Source organism: Oncorhynchus nerka, linkage group LG22 (genome assembly GCF_034236695.1).
Source record: "Oncorhynchus nerka isolate Pitt River linkage group LG22, Oner_Uvic_2.0, whole genome shotgun sequence".
Lineage (NCBI taxonomy): Eukaryota > Metazoa > Chordata > Actinopteri > Salmoniformes > Salmonidae > Oncorhynchus > Oncorhynchus nerka.
The window spans coordinates 52,867,063-52,887,981 of record NC_088417.1 but is presented as its reverse complement, the minus strand read 5'-3'; the positions used below and the strand labels follow the sequence as shown (position 1 = coordinate 52,887,981).

Genomic DNA, 20,919 nt, shown 5'->3' with positions numbered 1-20,919 from the left:
CTGCGTACCCACATCCATACCCACACATGCAGTGAGAGCTGGCCCTAGTCTTTTGGAGGCCCTAAGTGAAATTTAGTTGAGTTGGGTCCCCCCCACCTTGCGAGCAAAACCTTTTAGGACCCCACTTAACAGTGGCGAGATATCCTGCAATTTTGCCATGGAAAGAAGAAAACATTTTGTACTTTTAAAGACATTTTGCTGCAATTCTACACATTTTTGCCATAGGGTGGAGAGGACCGCCATTTGCCCATCCCTGAGCCATGCTGTTATCCAGAGCGCTACTTCATGTGTAGGCCTATTCTTAGAAACTAAAGGTAGTTTAACCTAGTGTAGCCCTAATATGCTAGGAAGGGCATTGTGATATTTGGCTGTCTAATATTTGATATTTACTTTCTCCTGCAGACATTGAACAAAGACAAGTGAGTATAGAAAACACATTTAATTCTAACTTCTGATTAAATCTCCATAAATGGGAATTCATTCAAGTGGGAGCTACTTTCCGTCTGAGAACAGATTTATAGTAGGACGTTACAGGAAATCCATGTTTGCAATTTATTCGATATAGAAAAACTTGAAAGGTTTTTACTTCATGCCATATGTCTTGAGACAATTGGTACTTGTACGATTTTATAAGAAAAACATTGATTGTGATGTCAGTCCAAACTGAAAGTAATGTACGAAAGACAGTGTAAATAATGTCATAAGAACTTCTACTATCGTATTACAGGAACTGAATAGACTGCTGGACAGTTAAACTAAGATCATCAGATTTTTCACACAACTGTTTATATACCTCAAAATGTCTTTCTATTATTATAACCTATTGCCTATAAGTTATTCGTAAACTATGTATTTCCAATTGGCATTGGGAGATTGTTAGAGGTTTATTGTTTTAGTCCTGGGGGTTACAGAAACTGCATTGAGCCCCGGTGAGACATTTGCATACTGCACTGCCTGAGGGGAGTTGTGTTTATCACAGTTTGTATCTTGTTAAACAAGTCCAGCAGCCTAACCCAACCGGTCCACACACACACACGCACACGCACAGACAGAGATACACATACACACACATAGACAGAGAGACAGACACACACACTGTGATCTATGACAACATAGGCCAAATGTCAGCCTGGTTGTTCCATGTCAAATGGTCATACACAATTGATATGCAGATTTCCATTGAAAAGACAAGACAGTGTTAATGGACTGTTATTCTTCTAAAGACAATGTCAACATCAGACAGCAGGAAGTAGGAAAGTGAGTAATACTGTCATGTGATTGGTTCACAGATTAAAACAGAGAACCTCAACGACTCTCTCCATGCACACAAAACATGTCACCCGGCACAAGGATCCCCAATACCTGGAGTCCAAGCAAGCCAGCTGTCAGTGGTAGGTCACACATCTTGTGTCTCAGTAGATCAGGGGCCATATGTATCTAGTGTCTTAAAATATGAGTGCTTCCCTAGGATCAGTTTTACCTTTTAAATCATAATATATATGATTATATATACTGGGGGGGACCTGATCCTAGATCAGCACTCCTACTCTATTACGCTTGATACAGTGCCTTCAGAAAGTATTCACACCCCTTTACTTTTTCATATTTTGTAGTGTTACAGCCTGAATTTAAAATGGATTCAAGTGTTGGCTTAAATAACCTTGAAAATCTATGGCAAGTCAATGGCTGCCTAGCAATGATCAACAACCAACTTGGCAGAGCTTGGAGAATTAAACAAATTATAATAAGCAAATGTTATACAATCCGGGTGGGCAAAGCTCTTAGACACCTACCCAGAAAGACAAAGCTGTAATCAAAGGTGAAGGTGAATTTAACACATATTGACTCAGGGGGTTGAATACTTATCTAATCAAGATATATAGGTGTTTAATTTTCATTCATGTTTTACAAATGTTTGAATTTGACATTACAGAGTATATTGTGTAGATTCCAATTACATCCATTTTAATCCCACTTTGTAAAACAACAAAATTCGGGACAAAGTCCAGGGGCGTGAATACCTTCTAAAGGCACTGTATATACTGCCACATGTTTAATGTCACGTAAAGCTATGATTATTGATCATTTTCTAAGAATAGGAGGAAATAGTCATTCTGTAAAGGAATGCATTTTGTTGGTTGTTTTTTGGTTTACATCCAGGTCTCCCTTGCAAAATATATTTTATCTAAACGAGACTCATCTGGATAAATAAATATTAAATAAATGAAAAATCTAAGAAAGTATTTCTGTTTCCACAGGAGCTCCCCTCCCTCCACACCATGCCGCAGCTGGTGCTTATGTCAGGCTCTCACCACCTCTCATCCCCCTCCTCCTTCCTCCTCTCTCAGACACAACATACGGGGCATCAAGGTAAACATGTATCATGTAAACTTTCCCACAGTTCCCAGTTTTTCCAGATACAGTATACCAGTTTGAGGACTCCGAAAACCAGGCGAGAATAAGCAGGGAGGGAATCCTCCAACTGGGAATCCTTCAACGAGGATTTCTGAAAAATATGGGAAGTTTACAATATCTATGATACTTCTCTAAACAAATTGTATCAATAACAATTTTTTGCCCCTGTGTAGCACTTCTGCAGCAGAACCTGCACAACTTTCCCACCCAGAGCCAGTCAGGTCTCCTCCAGCATCAGCCTGGGTTAGCACTAACACCTCAGGTAAAAATCATACCTCTTACACCAGTTGACATTATTAGCTGTAAGTCAAGTGATCACATTTGCTGAGTAGATTAAAGGGCAACAATACAGGTTATGCATCCGGATCCTTGAACTTGATAACCGAATGATCTGTTTACAGGACATACCATGAGAGGGATAAGGTCTTACAGTATCATGGAACTTTCACTGACATCAGTCAGATATACACTGAGTGGACAAAACATTAAGAACACCTTCCTAATATTGAGTTCAGGGCCGGTCCTTGCCATTTTTGTCGAGACCAAAAAATGCCACCCCGCAAAACTAGAATAGTCCCAGTAAGCAAAATTACGTTTAAAAGACATTTAAAATATGCTTTTTCCAGATTGTGAAGTTAGTTTAAATTTAGGTTCTGAATGAAATGTGAAAATACATATTTTCCGCTCGTTTAAAATACATATTTTCCAGTAAGTTGAAAAGGCATCTTTTCCAGACATGGAAAAATACGTATTTTCCGGTCATTTAAATCAGGTTCATTTTTGGTTCTGAATAACGGTAGGAAATATTTATTTTCCGGATTTTGAAAATACGGCCAGTTGCACAGGGCGGGGTCGAGACCCAGGGTCTCGAGCATAAAGATGAGTTTGGAGGGTACTAAGTAATTAAATGCTGAGCTGTAATCGATGAACAGCATTCTTACATAGGTATTCCTCTTGTCCAGATGGGTTAGGGCAGTGTGCAGTGTGATTGCGATTGCTTCGTCTGTGGACCTATTTGGGCGGTAAGCAAATTGGAGTGGGTCTAGGGTATCAGGTAGGGTGGAGGTGATATGATCCTTGACTAGTCTCTCAAAGCACTTCATGATGACGGAAGTGAGTGCTACAGGGCAATAGTCGTTTAGCTCAGTTACCTTAGCTTTCTTGGGAACAGGAACAATGGTGGCCCTCTTGAAGCATGTGGGAACAGCAGACTGGGATAGGGATTGATTGAATATGTCCGTAAACACACCAGCCAGCTGGTCTGCACATGCTCTGAGGACGCGGCTAAGGATGCCGTCTAGGCCGGCAGCCTTGCGAGGGTTAATACGTTTAAATGTTTTACTCACGTTGACTGCGGTAAAGGAGTCCGCAAGTTTTACAAAAAAGACCGCAATGGAATTTTATATATGCCCTTCCATGTGATAGGCCCACCATTTGTAAAACAGGTCATTGCATTCACTTTATTAGTCCTGATTCCTGTGACTAATGGATGTGACTATTTGCAATGTGTTCACACAGTGGGAAATGCATAAATATTTTATTTTTCTGCTATGATCAGCTTGTCAGAAATGTACGGATACAAACCTGAAAGCACTAATCATGACAATTATGCAAAGATCCTGTACAACAGTTGTGAATGTCCATGACATATTTTCCATTTTACTTTGACCTGTCCTGGTTTTTGGATATGTTGTTTGTTAACACGACAGTGCCTTTTTTATTTGATTGGGTGCGCATGATGTACAAAGTGTCAGTCTCATTACATTGTCATACATTTTATCTCAAGCCTGTAGGCTACAGAAAAGGCCACATACTCTTTCTACTATATCCTATACGTGCTACATGATTTTGTAAGGGTTTTCCTCCTCTTCGTCTGAAGAGGAGGTGTAGCAAGGATCGGACCAAGATGCGGCGTGGTAAGTGTCCATGGTTGTTTATTTAAAAACATAAACTGAACACTCAATGAATACAAAACAATAAACGTGAACAAAACCGAAACAGTACCGTGTGGCGAACAAACACAGACACGGAAACAATCACCCACAAACACACAGTGAAACCCAGGCTACCTAAGTATGATTCTCAATCAGAGACAACTAATGACACCTGCCTCTGATTGAGAACCATACTAGGCCGAAACATAGAAATTCCCAAAACCTAGAAAAACAAACATAGACAACCCACCCAACTCACACCCTGACCATACTAAATAAATACAAAACAAAGGAAATTAAGGTCAGAACGTGACAGATTTATGTTACATTTGTTGGTGGAGCGCCGCAGCGATGCATCTCTCCAACAGCACCCTGGAGAGGCACGCTGGGAATGGACAAGCTAAAAATTTTGTGCCCTGCCTTTGACAAAGTGGGCACTGCTTATCACATGGCAGCTAAACATCGACTTCGGCGATGTCATCTACAAAATTGCTTCCAACACTCTACTCAGCAAACTGGATGCAGTTTATCACAGTGCCATCCGTTTTGTCACTAAAGCACCTTATTCCACCCACCACTGCGACCTGTATGCTCTAGTCGGCTGGCCCTCGCTACATATTCGTCGCCAGACCCACTGGCTCCAGGTCATCTACAAGTCCATGCTAGGTAAAGCTCCGCCTTATCGCAGTTCACTGGTCACGATAGTAACACGCGCTCCAGCAGGTGTATCTCACTGATCATCCCTAAAGCCAACACTTTTTTTGGCCGCCTTTCGTTCCAGTTCTCTGCTGCCTGTGACTGGAACGAATTTCAAAAATCGCTGAAGTTGGAGACTTTTATCTCCCTCACCAACTTCAAACATCTGCTATCTGAGCAGCTAACCGATCGCTGCCGCTGTACATAGTCCATCGGTAAATAGCCCACCCATTTTTACCTACCTCATCCCCATACTGTTTTTATTTATTTTATTTTCTGCTCTTTTGCACACCAATATCTCTACCTGTATATGACCATCTGATCATTTATCACTCCAGTGTTAATCTGCAAAATTGTAATTATTCGCCTACCTCCTCATGCCTTTTGCACACAATGTATATAGACTCTCCTTTTTTCTACTGTATTATTGACTTGTTAATTGTTTACTCCATGTGTAACTCTGTGTTGTCTGTTCACACTGCTATGCTTTATCTTGGCCAGGTCGCAGTTGCAAATGAGAACTTGTTCTCAACTAGCCTACCTGGTTAAATAAAGGTGAAATAAAAATAAAATTAAAATAAAAAGCTCTTATGCCATTGCTTGAGAGAAATTGTAATTGTTAAGGGGCAGAATTAGGCCTAGGTGAGGTTTTATGTGTTGTTGGAGGTGCGTCTTGCTAAGTTTAGCTCAGAAAATGCCGCCCTCGTCAATTTGCCGCCATAGGTGGACACCTAATCGTGCCTAATGAGCGGGCTGGCCACCCCTTTTCCCCTCAGCCTCAATTCGTCAGGGCATGGACTCTACAAGGTGTCGAAAGCGTTCCACAGGGATGCTGGCCCATGTTGACTCCAATGCTTCCCACAGTGGTGTCAAGTTGGCTGGATGTCCTTTGGGTGGTGGACCTTTCTTGATACACACAAGAAACTGTTGAGTGTGAAAAACCTAGCAGCGTCAAACCAGTGTGCCCGGCACCTACTTAAATACTGTGTCTTGCCCATTCACCCTCTGAATGGCACATGTTGTGTCTTTACTATCATTAAATTGAAGACTTAGTTTTATCAAAGATTCTCTGTAATTAGTATTACACGATTAGACTGATTAATCATGTAACCGTAATTAACTAGGAAGTTGGGGCACCAAGGAAAATATTCTGTTTACAAGGTTATAATTTCCCAATATAACCTTTCAGATATTTTCATATCTGATCCATTGTCTTCTGATTAATTAATTATTTACTTTACCTCACGTTAGTCTCATTCCAAACGTCGTAAATTGTTGGTTATCTGCAAGAACCCAGTCTTCACTATGAGTCATACATACATAAATTGTCTTAAATAATTTATTTATTACTAACTAAGTAATTTACAGAAATGCATAAACAAAACAACAAAGTAAATATGGTTACAAGAAATGATAGGAAATGTGCCCTAGTGGCCTAAACCGGCATCGCGGCTTGGTGGACAAAAGGGGGAGTCAGCTGAGAAGTCACTAGAGTGATAATTATAACAATTTAAATGCTAATCCTTTGCACATGAACACTCACTCATTCGGGAACAATTGCAATCAATATATATATTTACGTTCAGTGTGTCGTCTTGATCGCTGTTGAAAAGTTTGTTTCTGTTGGAGAGTTTTGTCCTCTCTCTCTCTGGCTCTCTCTCGCTGTCTTGGTTAGAGGGGATAGTTCAAAGTGACATTCATTAATTTGTTATAGAATGGATGTTTCAGCAGTTGTCGTTCTTCGCGTTCAATGATACCGAATTCCTAGCTGCAGACTAGTAATTAATATCAAAGACTTGTTCTTATTCTGTCGGTATCGATAGTCTAAGAGTTTAACCACGAGGTATGGTTAAAAGATTCAGCAATGGTCTACAACCTTTATACTCCCGTGATTGAGAAAAACATGGTCTGGTGATAATTTCTCAAAGTTGGGTTTTATTCGGAATTGCAGAAAAGGGGCTGTCCCAGGATGCCTGACCCTAACTGGGCTCAGGGGCGGTCCTCTGATTCAGTTAAACTCAAAAGGGAATTGGCATTTCCTTCATTAAACAGTCCAAAATCACATTGTAAAATTTTGTAAACAGTATCATACTCACTCATTCATCTTATACAACAATTAGATGTAAACCTCATATCTGAGGCTATTATATAAACAGTGTTATGGTAATGTGGCCACACCGTCTCACATGAGCTTCCCCAAGTTGTAACAAACGGACCAGTTCGTAGCTGGATTCTTTACCGATCTTTTATACCTTCTCTGGAACATGAAATTTGTTCGGACCTCGAGTTCTGTGAGGTGGAAGAAATTCCTTTGTTCTCTATGAAACTTCACTCTCTCTCTGTACTGTGTGGCCATGAGGAGATCCTCAGGAATTTACGACCTCTCTCTGACCACAGCAGCATAGTTGAAGGAGGAAAGGGGAAGGCAGGGAGAGGGGGGATGGGCTTGCTGTACCCAAAAAGGGCAACGTCATGACACACACATACACAATCCATGTCTCAATTGTCTCAAGCATTAAAAATCCTTCTTTAACCTGTCTCCTCCCCTTCATCTACACTGATTGAAGTGGAATTAAAAGGTGACCTCAATAAGGGATCATAGCTTTCACCTGGATTCATCTTGCAGTCTTTGTCATGGAATGAACAGATGTTCCTACTGTTTTGTACACTCGGTGTAGTAATGAGGAAATATGAAGAGAACATTTGCATATCACAAAAACATGTTACATTTCCATATGAACAAGGTTTCTAACACTGCTAAAATGTTCACATAGCTGAACACATACACAACACGTTCTATCATCCATTTAACCCTTTTTCTCCTCCTTAAAGGCCATGAGTCGGTCGGGCCTGACGTCGTCGTCCATGGAAGGACACGTGGACATGTCCCACCTGCAGGTCCCCAAACACATCGGGGCCCTCCAGCAGGACGATCCCAGCGACCTAGAGGAGCTTGAACAGTTTGCCAAGGCCTTCAAACAGAGACGCATCAAACTGGGCTTCACCCAGGTACAGACTGAGGACCACTGGCTCAAAATACAATATAGCTTTATTTGTATTTTTGCTATCTTGTTATTTTCCCTATGCCCCGGACACCACACATACCGGCAGTGCCGTTTCTAGGCGTAAGCAAAATAAGTAGCCTCTTCGGGCCCCACAGCCAAACCCCCAAAAATTCAATAAAATGTGGTTTTATTTTTAGGAAGTCAGTGGGGGTCTCAACTTATTGTTAGTTAGTATTGTAGAATACACAACGTGCAATTTCGAAATTTGATGGTGCATCAAATGTTTTCCTCTTGTTATGTCAGTCACTGTCAGTCACTCAATAAGCCCACGTCAGCTAACATTTGATAGATTTCTAGGTAAGTTAGTCTAGCCAATTATCTAAATATTGTAGTAATTCTGGCTGAATTACTGACCGGGAATGCAAGGCACATGCCAATGGGCCCTGAACTCTTTTTGTTAGTCACTCACTCAGATATCATATAAACATGGCATAAGTCATGGGAAAGTCAAATGTTCCTGTCAGCCCTGGGATTTGAAGCTACTGCCTCACTCTGATTATTGTTATGCCACCTAACTTCTGTACTTGGTGTACTTGCTCACTTGTAAATAGTTGTAACACACACAGTGCAAAGACAGTAGTGAAGTGACATGTTTTCTGTAGTCAAACCACTTCAAAGAGATAACATTATTATTTGAAAGTTTGCCATAATCAGATTCAAATATATCCTGTGTGTGTTCCAGGGTGATGTAGGCCTGGATATGGGGAAACTGTATGGGAATGACTTCAGTCAGACTACCATCTCCCGCTTCGAGGCACTCAACCTGAGCTTCAAAAATATGTGCAAGTTGAAGCCGCTACTGGAGAAGTGGCTGAGCGACGCAGGTACTATAGTGTATAACATATTTTGCTGATGTCTTTACACACTTGTACTGTTGATTTCTATGCCGAGGGGATATTTATTTTGTTTTATTGGCTCAAAAAAATCCTTTTAAATCATGTTCACTATCTCTTTCCACATCAGAGAATTCTCCCTCTGACTCTATGGCCAACGTTGCCTCTCTACCCCCCCTGATGGAAGGCTATGGAAGGAAAAGGAAAAAGAGAACAAGCATTGAAACCAACATCAAGTTCACCCTGGAGAAACGCTTTCTTGACGTGAGTTAACTCTGTCTATCCCCTAACATTGTCCCCTGCACTTCCAACCATAAATACATCATTTAGGAACTGTTGATATAATTTGTATTTAAAAACACTTCATGCAGGGAGCAAAACAATCCACCTTCGTGCACATTGTTGTGGCACTTGAGTGACTACATAGCACCCATTTCAAAGTTAGTTGCAATGTTGATACATATGATATGGCTTATTAATAAGATATTATAGAAGCTCATTCATGCTTATAATAAGTCATAAGCATTGTACTTGCAGGCTTTACAGTTATCTACCAAGGTTTATTTTCAGAACCCTAAGCACAACTCAGAGAAGATCACAATTATATCAGAGCAGCTACATATTATATGCCATATCATAAGGCATTATAAAGGTTCATAGATGCTAATAGCATCTACAGTAATACCATTATACCCATGTTTCTATTCAGAACCCCAAGCCTAACTCGGAGGAGATCACGCTGATTTCAGAGCAGCTGTCTATGGAGAAGGAGGTGGTGCGGGTGTGGTTCTGTAACCGTAGACAGAAGGAAAAGAGGATCTACTGCCCTGTGTCCCCCTCACCCATGAAATCACATAACTTCAACCCCAGAATGGTTAGCTTTAAATCTCTTAGTGATAATGTTTTGGGAAAATGTTGTATGTTTTTTTCCTGATAGTAAAGTGGCCAGCTAGGAATATGTACAGTAGCTCTATATTTTCAAGTCAATTTGAAAGCCTATATATTTTTAAGGGGGGCTGAACTTTCTGATTTGGCCACATTTTTCGCCTTGGTCATTAAGAAGTTGTCCAGTCAAGCTATTGCTTTTGCCAATTAGCGTGGCTGGTGTGCCACTGTGGCAAAGTTGATTTTAGTTGGGGGCCATCAATAAATTACACATTGTAAATGCTTTCAATATTTTTATATGAATTTTTACAGTTTATAGTTGTTTTGAGGTTTTTAAGTCATTGAAATTTTGAGCTATTAACCTTTTAAAATATTGTCTCATGTACATTGTGTAATTTACTGATGGTCCCTAACAAGACCCATAGGGATATCATGGGCATTATGATTGGGTTACGTGCAGCTGCACTCAAAATGGATTATTACTTGGGTGCTTCCAGCTGTGGGCATATGGGCAGGGTTGAAGGTACCCTTCATTCCGTGACATACCTTTCTTTTCCTATAACCTCGCAAATTTCAGTTTTGGATGACCAACATTATAATATTTTAATAGTGTCCATTTTGACACTAGAATACATTTTTCTGACTCCTATCGATAGCACGTAGGCCGTTTTCAAAACGAGAAGTTGCTTTTTAGGGGCTTTCGCTCTTCACTGGTATATGATAAGATTTGTGTAATAAAAGAGTAGTGTAATAGTAATGCATTATGTACACTACAACATTTTCAGTACATTGTCTTATTTTTTCCCCACTAGCCTTCATGTAACACTCTGTTTCAGGCCTCCACGTCCAGATCATACAGCCCTCTTGCTTCAGGAGGAGGCAAGTGTCACCATATGCACTTCATATAATCTGTATTTAAGACAACTTCATATACAGTGGGGTCCAAAATGGTTGACACCCTTGATAAAGATGAGCAATAACGACTGTATCAAATAAATAATTGAAAGGCTATATTGTATGCTCCAAAAAATGAAGAGATTATATTATTTTATACTAATTCAATTGCTCAGAAAAGGAGATTTTCTGTAACAAGTAATATTTTTTTCTCAAAAAGTTAGGGGTCAAAATTATTGACACCCCTAAAAATTAGACTACTTTAATTTATGACAAAATGTAGTATTAGGTCCCATTGTAATGCGATGCGACTGGCCCAGGCGCAGGAGAGCGGAAACTGATTTACACCGTTTAATAACCATAAACCACCGTAAACAGAATCAATACAATAAACGGGTCAAACAAAACCCAGTACACACCAGCATAATGTGCACAAGCACTACAACAAACAATTACGGACAAGGACATGGGGGGGGGGGGAACAGGGGGTTAAATACACAACATTGATGGAATTGATGGAATTGGAACCAGGTGTGATGGAAGACAAACCACGGACCCAGCTTCCAGCAGGGCAGGCGGAGGGGCAGGTTTCGGGTCCAGAGCCAGACACGGTCCCGGGGTCTCAGTGCGGTGGCGATCTGCGTTCTTCTTTTGGCGCGTCACGGCCTGCTGAAGGTAGACACGGACTCCTCCGCGTGCCTGAAACAGTCGTCTGAAACAGTCGTGCATACTGGTACCCCAGTACGCACTAGAAGGGAGAGAGATTAGTGGAGGAGTGGCGGAGTAGCGGAGTGGCGGAGCGAATTCTGTGCCATCTCGGCCCAGGGCACGTAAGCTGCCCACTCCCCCGGGCCAGTCCTGGCAATAGGACCGCAGAAACCTACCCACATCCTGGTTCACTCTCTCCACCTGCCCATTACTCTCGGGGTGAAAACCTGAAGTAAGGCTGATCGAGACCCCCAGACGTTCCATGAACTTGGCCTTGGTCGACAGGTGCGACCAAGGCCGCTGTGGAACGGGTAAGGGGTGTAGCTTACCTCTGGGCAGGTGCCTAGGAGCCTTACACTGGGCACACACTGAGCAGGTGGAAACATAAACCCTCACGTCCTAGCCAAGGTAGGCCACCAGTACCTCCAGCTCAAACAGCGCACTGCCCGACAGATCCCAGGATGACCAGAGGAGGGTGACGTGTGGGCCCAATAGATTAACCGGTCATGAACAGCAGACGGGACGTACAGACGCCCAGCGGGACACTGGACGGCAGCGAGCTCTGCAAGTAACGCCTGCTCAATGTCCGTGTCCAACTCCCACACGGCGCCACCAGGCAGGAGGCGGGGAGTATGGGAGTGGGATCCATGGGCCGCTCCTCTGTGTCATACAGCCGGGACAATGCGTCTGCCTTCAAGTTCTGGGAGCCTGGTATGTAGGACAGGGTAAACACAAAACAGATGAAAAACATGGCCCACCTTGCCTGGCGAGGGTTCAGTCTCCTCGCTGCCTGGATGTTCTCCAGATTGCGGTGGTCAGTCCAGATGAGAAAAGGGTGTGTAGCCCCCTCAGAATGTCATCTATATACACCACTACACCCTTCCCGTGCAGGTCCCTGAAAATCTCGTCTACAAAGGCTTGGAAGACTGATGGTGCATTCATCAACCCGTACGGCATGACGAGGTACTCATAATGCCCTGTGGTGGTACTGAAAGCCGTCTTTCACTCGTCTCCCTCTCGGATACGCACCAGGTTGTAAGCGCTCCTGAGATCTAGTTTGGTGAAGAAGCGTGCCCCGTGCATTGACTCAATCACTGTGGCTATGAGTGGTAGCGGGTAGCTATACCTCACAGTGATCTGATTCAGACCCCGATAGTCAATACACGGGCGTAGACCTCTCTCCTTCTTCACAAAAATAAACTTGAGGAGACGGGTGAAGTGGAGGACCGAATGTACCCCTGACGCAGGGATTCGGAGACATATGTTTCCATAGCCTCCGTCTCCGCCTGTGAGAGGGGATACACGTGACTCCTGGGAAGTGCAGCGTCTACCAGCAGATTTATCGCACAATCGCCCCGTCTATGGGGTAGTAATTGAATCGCCTTCTTTTTAGAGAAGGCGAGAGCCAAATCTGCATATTCAGGGGGATTGCTCACGGTGGAGACCTGGTCTGGACCTTCCACCATAGTCGCCCCAAAGGAAATCCCTAAACACCTCCCCGAGCACTCCTGCGACCACCCCGTGAGAGCCTTCTGTGGTCAAGAAATAGTGGGGTCATGACAAACTAACCAGGGTAGGCCTAGCACCACGGGAAACACAGGAGAGTCAATAAGGAGAGATTAATTCTCTCATTGTCCCTCTCCCCTGCGTCACCATGCCCAGAGGAGCGGTGGCCTCCCTGATCAAAATTGACCCTAATGGTCGACTATCTAAGGCATGAACGGGGAAGGGCACAACCACGGGAACAATGGGATTCCTAAACTATAGGCGAACACTCAATCTATAAAGTTCCCAGCCGCGCCTGAATCGACGATATGCTGGGAATGCTGGGAAAACTCAGAAAAAGTAACATAGACAAACATATGGGCAACAGAGGGCTCTGGGTGAGAATGGTGCCTGCTCACCTGGGGTGACGCCAGAGCGCCCTGCCTGTTACCTCGATGTCTGTTACCTCGATCCCCGGCAGTGTGACCTCTGCGGCCACAGATGGTGCACGAGCTGGAACCCCCTCCGTTCTCCCTGCGCACCGCCCCTCCCAGCTCCATAGGTATCGGAGAGGGGGTGCGGGGGGATGGAACCACCAGACCCCGATCTGAACGTCCGCGGGTAGCCAGCAGGTTGTCCAGCCGGATAGACATGTCCACCAGCTGGTCAAACCTAAGGGTGGTGTCTCTGCATGCAAACTCCTGACGGACATCCTCTCACAGACTGCAGCGGTAATGGTCGATCAGGGCCCTGTTGTTCCATCCCGTGCCGGCAGCCAGGGTCCTAAACTCCAGGGTCGAACTCCTGGGCGCTCCTCGTCTCCTGCCTCAGATGGAAGAGGAGCTCACCCGCCGCTCGACCGTAGGGCGGGTGGTCGAAGACTGCCCGGAAACGGCAGGTGAACTCCTCAAACTGGTTTAACGCCGCATCTCCCTCTCTCCATACGGCGTTGGCCCACTCCAGGGCTTCCCCGGTGAGGCACGAGACGTTGGCGGACAACCTCTCACGGCCTGACGGAGCTCGGTGGATGGTGGCCAGGTATAGGTCCAGTTGGAGAAGGAACCCCTGGCCCCTAAAATGAAGAGATTATATTATTTTATACTAATACAATTGCTCAGAGAATGTGTCACGGCTTCTAGGAGTAGTGGGTGGAGAAGTCAGGAGCAGAGAGCAGAGGTAGTTAAATCGTGATCTTTTAATCCAGAACAACAAGTAACGGTAACGCCAAACACTAAGGTGCGTCACTTAAAAAATAGTCCACGAGAATACATACCACGTGAACAGAAAAACAAGCCTACACAAAAGCAGGCGGGCATACCTGGTTAAATAGCCCAAATCAAAACCCAAACAAATCAGACAAAACTAACTGAAACAGAAAAGGGGATCGGTGGCAGCTTGTAGACCGGCGACGACGAGCGACGAGCGCCGCCCGAACAGGAAGAGGAACCACCTTCAGCGGGATTCGTGACAGAATGAGATTTTCTGTAACAAGTAATCTTTTTTTCTCCGTAAGGTAGGGGTCAACATTATTGACACCCCTAAAAATTAGACTACTGTAATTTCCGGACTATAAGCCGCTACTTTTTTCCCACGCTTTGAACCTCCCGGCTTATACAATGACGCAGCTAATTTATGGATTTTTCCCGCTTTCACAAGATTCATGCCGCCAAAAAACTGAGCACCGTCACATAATGTGACGTAAATCGAGTGCGCTCAAACTTCCCATCATTCTGATTACGGTAGTCATTTTGTCACCCTCATCATGGCAAAGACACAGAGAAATGCATATGATGCAGCTTTCAAGTTGAAGGCGATCGATCTAGCTGTTGGAAAAGGAAATAGAGCTGCTGCACGGGAGCTTGGCCTTAATGAGTAGATGATAAGACGTTGGAAACAGCAGCGTGAGGAACTGACTCAGTGCAAAAAAGACAACAAAAGCATTCAGAGGGAAGAAAAGCAGATGGCCCGAACTAGAAAATGAGCTTGAAGACTGGGTCAACACACAGAGAGCAGACGGCCGAGGTGTTTCAACTGTGCAGATCCGACTGAAACAATCGCCACCGCAATGAAGTTTGAGGATTTTGGAGGTGGACCATCGTGGTGTCTAAGATTTATGAGACGTAAAGGCCTGTCCATCAGGGTACGGACGAGTCTGTGTCAGCAGCTCCCTCCCGACTACAGGGAAAAAGTTTCAAACTTCCGCAAATTCACTGATGCAAAGATAGCGGAGCATTCCATCGGCCCGCACGACATCATAAATATGGATGAGGTTCCTCTGACGTTTGACCTGCCTCTCACTCGGGCTGTCAACAGGAATAGCGAATCATCCGTCACGCTGAAAACAACTGGGCATGAAAAAACGCACTTCACCTGTGTTCTGAGCTGCACGGCATCGGGAGAAAAGCTTCCACCGATGTTGAAGCCTATTTATTTTTGTTACAAGCCGTGTTTCGTTTAAAGGCCTATTAATTTTTGTAACAAGCCGTGCGGCTTATTTATCTACAAAATACATATATATTTTTTAAATTCAGTGGGTGCGGCTTATATTCAGGTGCGCTTAACAGTCCAGAAATTACGGTACTTTAATTTATGACAAAATGTAGTATTTGGTCCCATTGTAATGCGATGCTACTGGCGGCAGAGAAGTCAGGCGCAGGAGAGCGGAAACTGAATCACAACGGTTGAGTTTAATAATCATAAACCACCCTGAACAGAATCAATACAATAAATGGGTCAAACAAAACCCAGTACACACCAGCATAATGTGCACAAGCACTACAACAAACAATTACGGACAAGGACATGGGGTTAAAACCGAGAGTTAAATACACAACATGTAATTGATGGAATTGGAACCAGGTGTGATGGAAGACAAGACAAAATCAATGGAAAATGAAAAGTGGATCGGCGATGGCAAAAGGTCGGTGACGTCAACCGCCGAACGCCGCCCGAACAAGGAGAGTGACCGACTTTGGCGGAAGTTGGGACACCCATATTGCTAGAATGCAATGACTACATCTAGTGAGAAAGTTAGAGGGTCAAAGATCATACCCCCAAGACATGCTAAATTCTCACTGTTACCAATGACAGGGGAGGTTAGCATGTGTATGATCTTTGACTCTCTAACTTTCTCACTCACCATTATTAACAAATCATTTAGGATTATCCATAATCATGGTAGCATCCACATTAATGTATAAGTGTTTAGAAATCTATCCTATTCATTATTTACAATAAAGGTGACTCCAAAATAATATAATACATTATTTACCATTCATATTTATTGGGTACAAAATAATCTGAAACACAACCAAAACTAACTGAAAATGCATCCAACAAGTTTTTAGAGTCACAAAGCTTGATGTAGTCATTGCGTCCAAGGAATATGGGACCAAACACTGAACTTTTGACTACTTTATTTATAAGAATCATTAGGGGTGTCAATAATGTTTATCCTGACCTTTTAAAGATTTTTTTTTGATTACTTGTTAAACAAAATCTCTTTCTCTGAGCAATTGTATTAGTATAAATGTGTTTCAGCATACAATATAGCTCAGTACTTGAATCATTCATTTTATACAGTCATTATTGCTCATCTTTATCAAAGGTATCAGTCATTTTGGACCCCACCGTAGTCTGTACTACTTAAGACCTGTAAAAGTGAAGGGCATGAAGACATTTGTGTGAAATCCACACTGTCTGAGAAATCTAACCTGTAAAACCTTCATCCATATGAAACTCACTGTATAAAGTCTCAAGCTTTCTTGTGAAGTGAGTGTGCATGTTAAATTGAGTTTATTCATTTGTGCTCTAGTGTCATCGAGTCCCTCTCCTAATAGTCCTAGTCATGGGCCTTCGCTCGGCACACTCTCGTCTGGCTCCCCTGCTTTGACCTCCCAGGTCAACCAATCCTTCAGCTCACCAGGGTAAGGGACTCACCTCTCACCACATCCAAGCAAAGGTAGTGCAATACATAGGGAATATGGTGTCATTTTAGAGACACACAGAAGATTATTCTAGTGCTGTAATGGCAACATGGCATTGTACAGATGAGCGATGAATCTGTTATGTTTACGTTTCAGGTCGTGGTATCGCACATGGAACCCTATGCCCTATCACCACTGAGAAATCCTGCCTGTTGTGGAAGAGAACTAAAACTACCGATGTCAATGAAGGGAAACAGAAATGGATACAATCCATCAAACACACATATTGTCAAATGTCATATACAATACTTGGTCCCGCTTTAAATTATGTTAAAATTATAGAAGCTTCATGATGCCTTCATAAGCACTACATAAATGTGTTGCAAAGTATCTTTAACTGTATTTCATGGTTTATAAAGGGTTCATAAATGTGGCCTAACTATGTGACATAATCACCAATGTCAGCTGCCATAACCCGCTATGTCGAATATGATATAAACATGTGCTTTATAAAAGGGTGACATGTTGTGCTGAAGCATGGCATAAGGCTCTAAAGTGATGTCATGTTAGTCACATTACTCCTAACCTCAAACACTTCTGCCCAAATGCGCAGAAGGTCTGGTGGACCAACACATTAAACTTGGCCTTCATAAGTTAGGGTTAGGTTTAAAATCACATTTTTGTTCTGTGAAGGGAGTAGTACACAGCGTTGTACGAGATCCTCAGTTTCTTGGCAATTTATCGTATGGAATAGCCTTCATTTCTCAGAACAAGAATAGACTGACGAGTTTCAGAAGAAAGATCTATGTTTCTGGCCATTTTGAGCCTGTAATCAAACCCACAAATGCTGATGCTCCAGATACTCAACTAGTCTAAGAGGCCAGTTTTATTACTTCTTTAATCAGAACAACAGTTTTCAGGTGTGCTAACATAATTGCAAAAGGGTTTTCTAATGATTAATTAGCCTTTTAAAATTATAAACTTGGATTAGCTAACACAACGTGCCATTGGAACACATGAGTGATGGTTGCTGATGGGCCTCTTTACGCCTTCCAGCTACAATAGTCATTTACAACATTAACAATGTCCACACTGTATTTCTGATCAATTTGATGTTATTTTAGTGAACCAAAAATGTTAGATTTCTTTCAAAAACAAGGACATTTCTAAATGACCCCAAACTTTTGAACGGTAGTGTATGTGCTTACTGCACTACAGAAAATCTGCTCACCAAAGAACAGTGCAGGGCATGCTCACTGAAATAAAGGGCAACTACACACAAAAAAAACGACATTTCTTAGATTTTTCCTAGACCTCAAAAGTCGTCCCCTGATGTGGTTTAAGCATTGTTGTGAACACAGAAAATATTTTTTTTTCGTTTTTTCTATTTGAAAACCTGGGATAAACCAGAAAAAAATGGGGAAATCCGAAACCTGGAAAAACAAAACGGTATTCGAGTTAAAGACTGAAGTAGGCAAACATTTTTAAATGGCCTTTATTAAATAAAGGTTCAAAAAAATTAAAATGTATTTGACCACGGGAAAATGCATGTAGCCTATACAGTTGTATATGTTGGATTCAGTTGAGCTGCCCATGAACATTGTTTTGTTTAGTAACACTTTACTTGACACCCAGCGTCATAATAAGTTATGACACAGTCATAACCATATCGTAATATGTCATAACACCTGACATAACATGGTCTTAACACTTGTCATGACCCATATATTTACACCTGTTGTGGCATATATTGCGTTATTTTATGGCTGGTTATGACACCTATTCAAAATGTTTTGTCCCTGCCAAGAAGTTTCCTTTCATTTGAAAGTTTGTCCTTCGTCCTTTATTTTTGTTAGGAATTCTTTACAGTCATGTTTCCCCCCCATCTTATTTTAAATAACTATTTTAAATCATTTTCTATCATTTTCTACTAACTAGAAAATATACTTTTTGACACAGTCATAAACCATTATAACCACCCTGTGTCACATGGACTAAGAAAATACACTTATGACACTGTCAAGAAACATTATGACTATACTGTGTCACTTTACTTGGACTAAGAAAATACACTTTATGACACTACCAAGAAGCAGTATGACCATCATAATTATATAAGCAAGATAGGCCTATCACATACATGCCCTTACATCTGTCATCAGTCAAAAATAGTCTTCTCGTGCTCCTGAAATCTGTTTCTGTGTTCATCCCAGTCATTAGAAACAGAGCATTGGGGTAGGTGCATGTTTGACATCAATGTGTGCACAGTTACAATGCTAATTTAATATGGTACATTTCAGAAAATGTTATATAACACAAACAAGTAGGCTGTGGTGTAATGGAATGTTTTGCCTGGTGTGGTAGTTTTGTGGGTTTTGACACTCTTATGTAGGTGTCATAACCAGCCATAAAATAACGTAATATATTTCACAACAGGTCTAAATTTGTGTCATGACAGTGTTGTGATCCTATTATGACAAGTTATGTCAGCTGTTATGACATATCATGACATGGTTATGATCATGTCATCATGTGTTATGACCCTGGGTGTCAAGTAAAGTGTTATCGTATTGGGTACAGTGAGGTTAATTTGGATATTTTCTTTGTTATTCATCAGGGGTTCAGGTGTGACAATAATTGTGTGAAGGTGTACATAGTAAAATACAGCAATCTTACATAATGATGTTGTCTATTGTTTGTATTTGTATATATAATGTTTGCAAATATATTTAGGTTGTGAAATTATTAAATATTAGAGGGGCCAGAACTTTAGAAAAATGAAATGATTAACATAAAAAAAATCAGCACTAGTATTTTTTAAGGAATGTTTCAGAAGTACATCACACTTTAAAATCTGCAATGTGTTTCAGTGTGATCTATCAATGGTCCAATTCATACATTGTTACAGTTTATTACTTTCATTAAACACACTTTGTTACATTGTAGCTAGTTTTAGTGGAGTCTCTTGGGCGTGGGTAGTTGAGGTCATTCTTGCAGGGACATGTGGTGTGGGACAGCTATTGTCTTTACACTTTACCCATCAGAGGGGGGTATGTGGTGTAGATGTCTCCCAACTCCGAATCTAGATCCGTCTCTTTACACTTCACAAGTACTGTATCTCTCCTGGACCTAGTTTGGATCATCAAAGTAGTATAGTGTAAAGAGGCCATTTGTCACCTGTCTGTTTCATAACTCTAAGGGTAAGTAACTCAGTCCCAACGAGAAATTAGGAGGCCTGGGCCTAATCAAACATGGAAACACTAGTTTCCAAGAATGTGTTATGATGCTTGTAGACCCTGCACACTTGACTTGCCTTTAATTGCCAGGCTTGTAATGCTTGTCACCTTGAAATCCAGACTGAATTCAGCACTGTTGCTCATTTGCATGATTCAGTCTGTATTTTGAGGCTACCTGTCTTCAAATGCTATCAGGTTAACTTTTTGGATAGGCTTAAAACAAAAATTACATTTATATTGCTGGATTCAAACTTTCAACCATTGGAATCAGAGGCAGATGTTCATCCACCACCCCGTCCACAACACCCTAGCACAACCGAACCCCAATCTAAGGTAACAGCACTCACTATTGCCCCTAGTGGCCGTTTTCCACATCTTCTCCCAACAACCTCAAACATGGGGAACAGAGGGTTAAATACACAACATGTAATTGATGGAATTGGAACCAGGTGTGATGGAAGACAAGACAAAATCAATGGAAAATTAAAAGTGGATCGGCGATGGCTAGAAGGTCGGTGACGTCGACCGCCGAACGCCGCCCAAACAAGGAGAGGGACAGACTTTGGCGGAAGTCGTGACACCCATATTGCTAGAATGCAATGACTATATTGCTGGATTCAAACTTTCAACCTTTGGAATCAGAGGCAGATGTTCATCCACCATCCCGTCCACAACACCCTAGCACAACTGAACCCCACTTTAACGTAACAGCACTCACTGTTGCCCCTAGCCGCCGTTTTCCACATCTTCTCCCAACAACCTCAAACATGGATGGATATCGAATACTGACTTGTATCACGGGCGACCTGGCTGAGCCTATAGTCACTACAATGTCCAAGGCT

The 20,919-nt window shown here is 42.3% G+C and overlaps 1 protein-coding gene across 1 annotated transcript in view; it reads left to right on the top strand.

Annotated features, from left to right (window-relative positions):
* The window catches only part of LOC115105319 (POU domain, class 2, transcription factor 3-like), a 28,081-nt gene extending 8,295 nt beyond the window's left edge, over window positions 1–19,786 (top strand). Inside the window, exons 3-13 of the mRNA XM_029627240.2 lie at window positions 403–419; window positions 1,290–1,391; window positions 2,259–2,370; window positions 2,589–2,677; window positions 7,878–8,054; window positions 8,793–8,934; window positions 9,074–9,207; window positions 9,653–9,817; window positions 10,665–10,707; window positions 16,730–16,841; window positions 16,998–19,786. Of these exons, the coding sequence (XP_029483100.1) occupies window positions 403–419; window positions 1,290–1,391; window positions 2,259–2,370; window positions 2,589–2,677; window positions 7,878–8,054; window positions 8,793–8,934; window positions 9,074–9,207; window positions 9,653–9,817; window positions 10,665–10,707; window positions 16,730–16,841; window positions 16,998–17,040 (1,136 nt within the window). The 3' untranslated portion in view covers window positions 17,041–19,786. The remainder of the gene's footprint in view (window positions 1–402; window positions 420–1,289; window positions 1,392–2,258; window positions 2,371–2,588; window positions 2,678–7,877; window positions 8,055–8,792; window positions 8,935–9,073; window positions 9,208–9,652; window positions 9,818–10,664; window positions 10,708–16,729; window positions 16,842–16,997) is intronic.
* The last annotated feature ends 1,133 nt before the right edge of the window (window positions 19,787–20,919 follow it).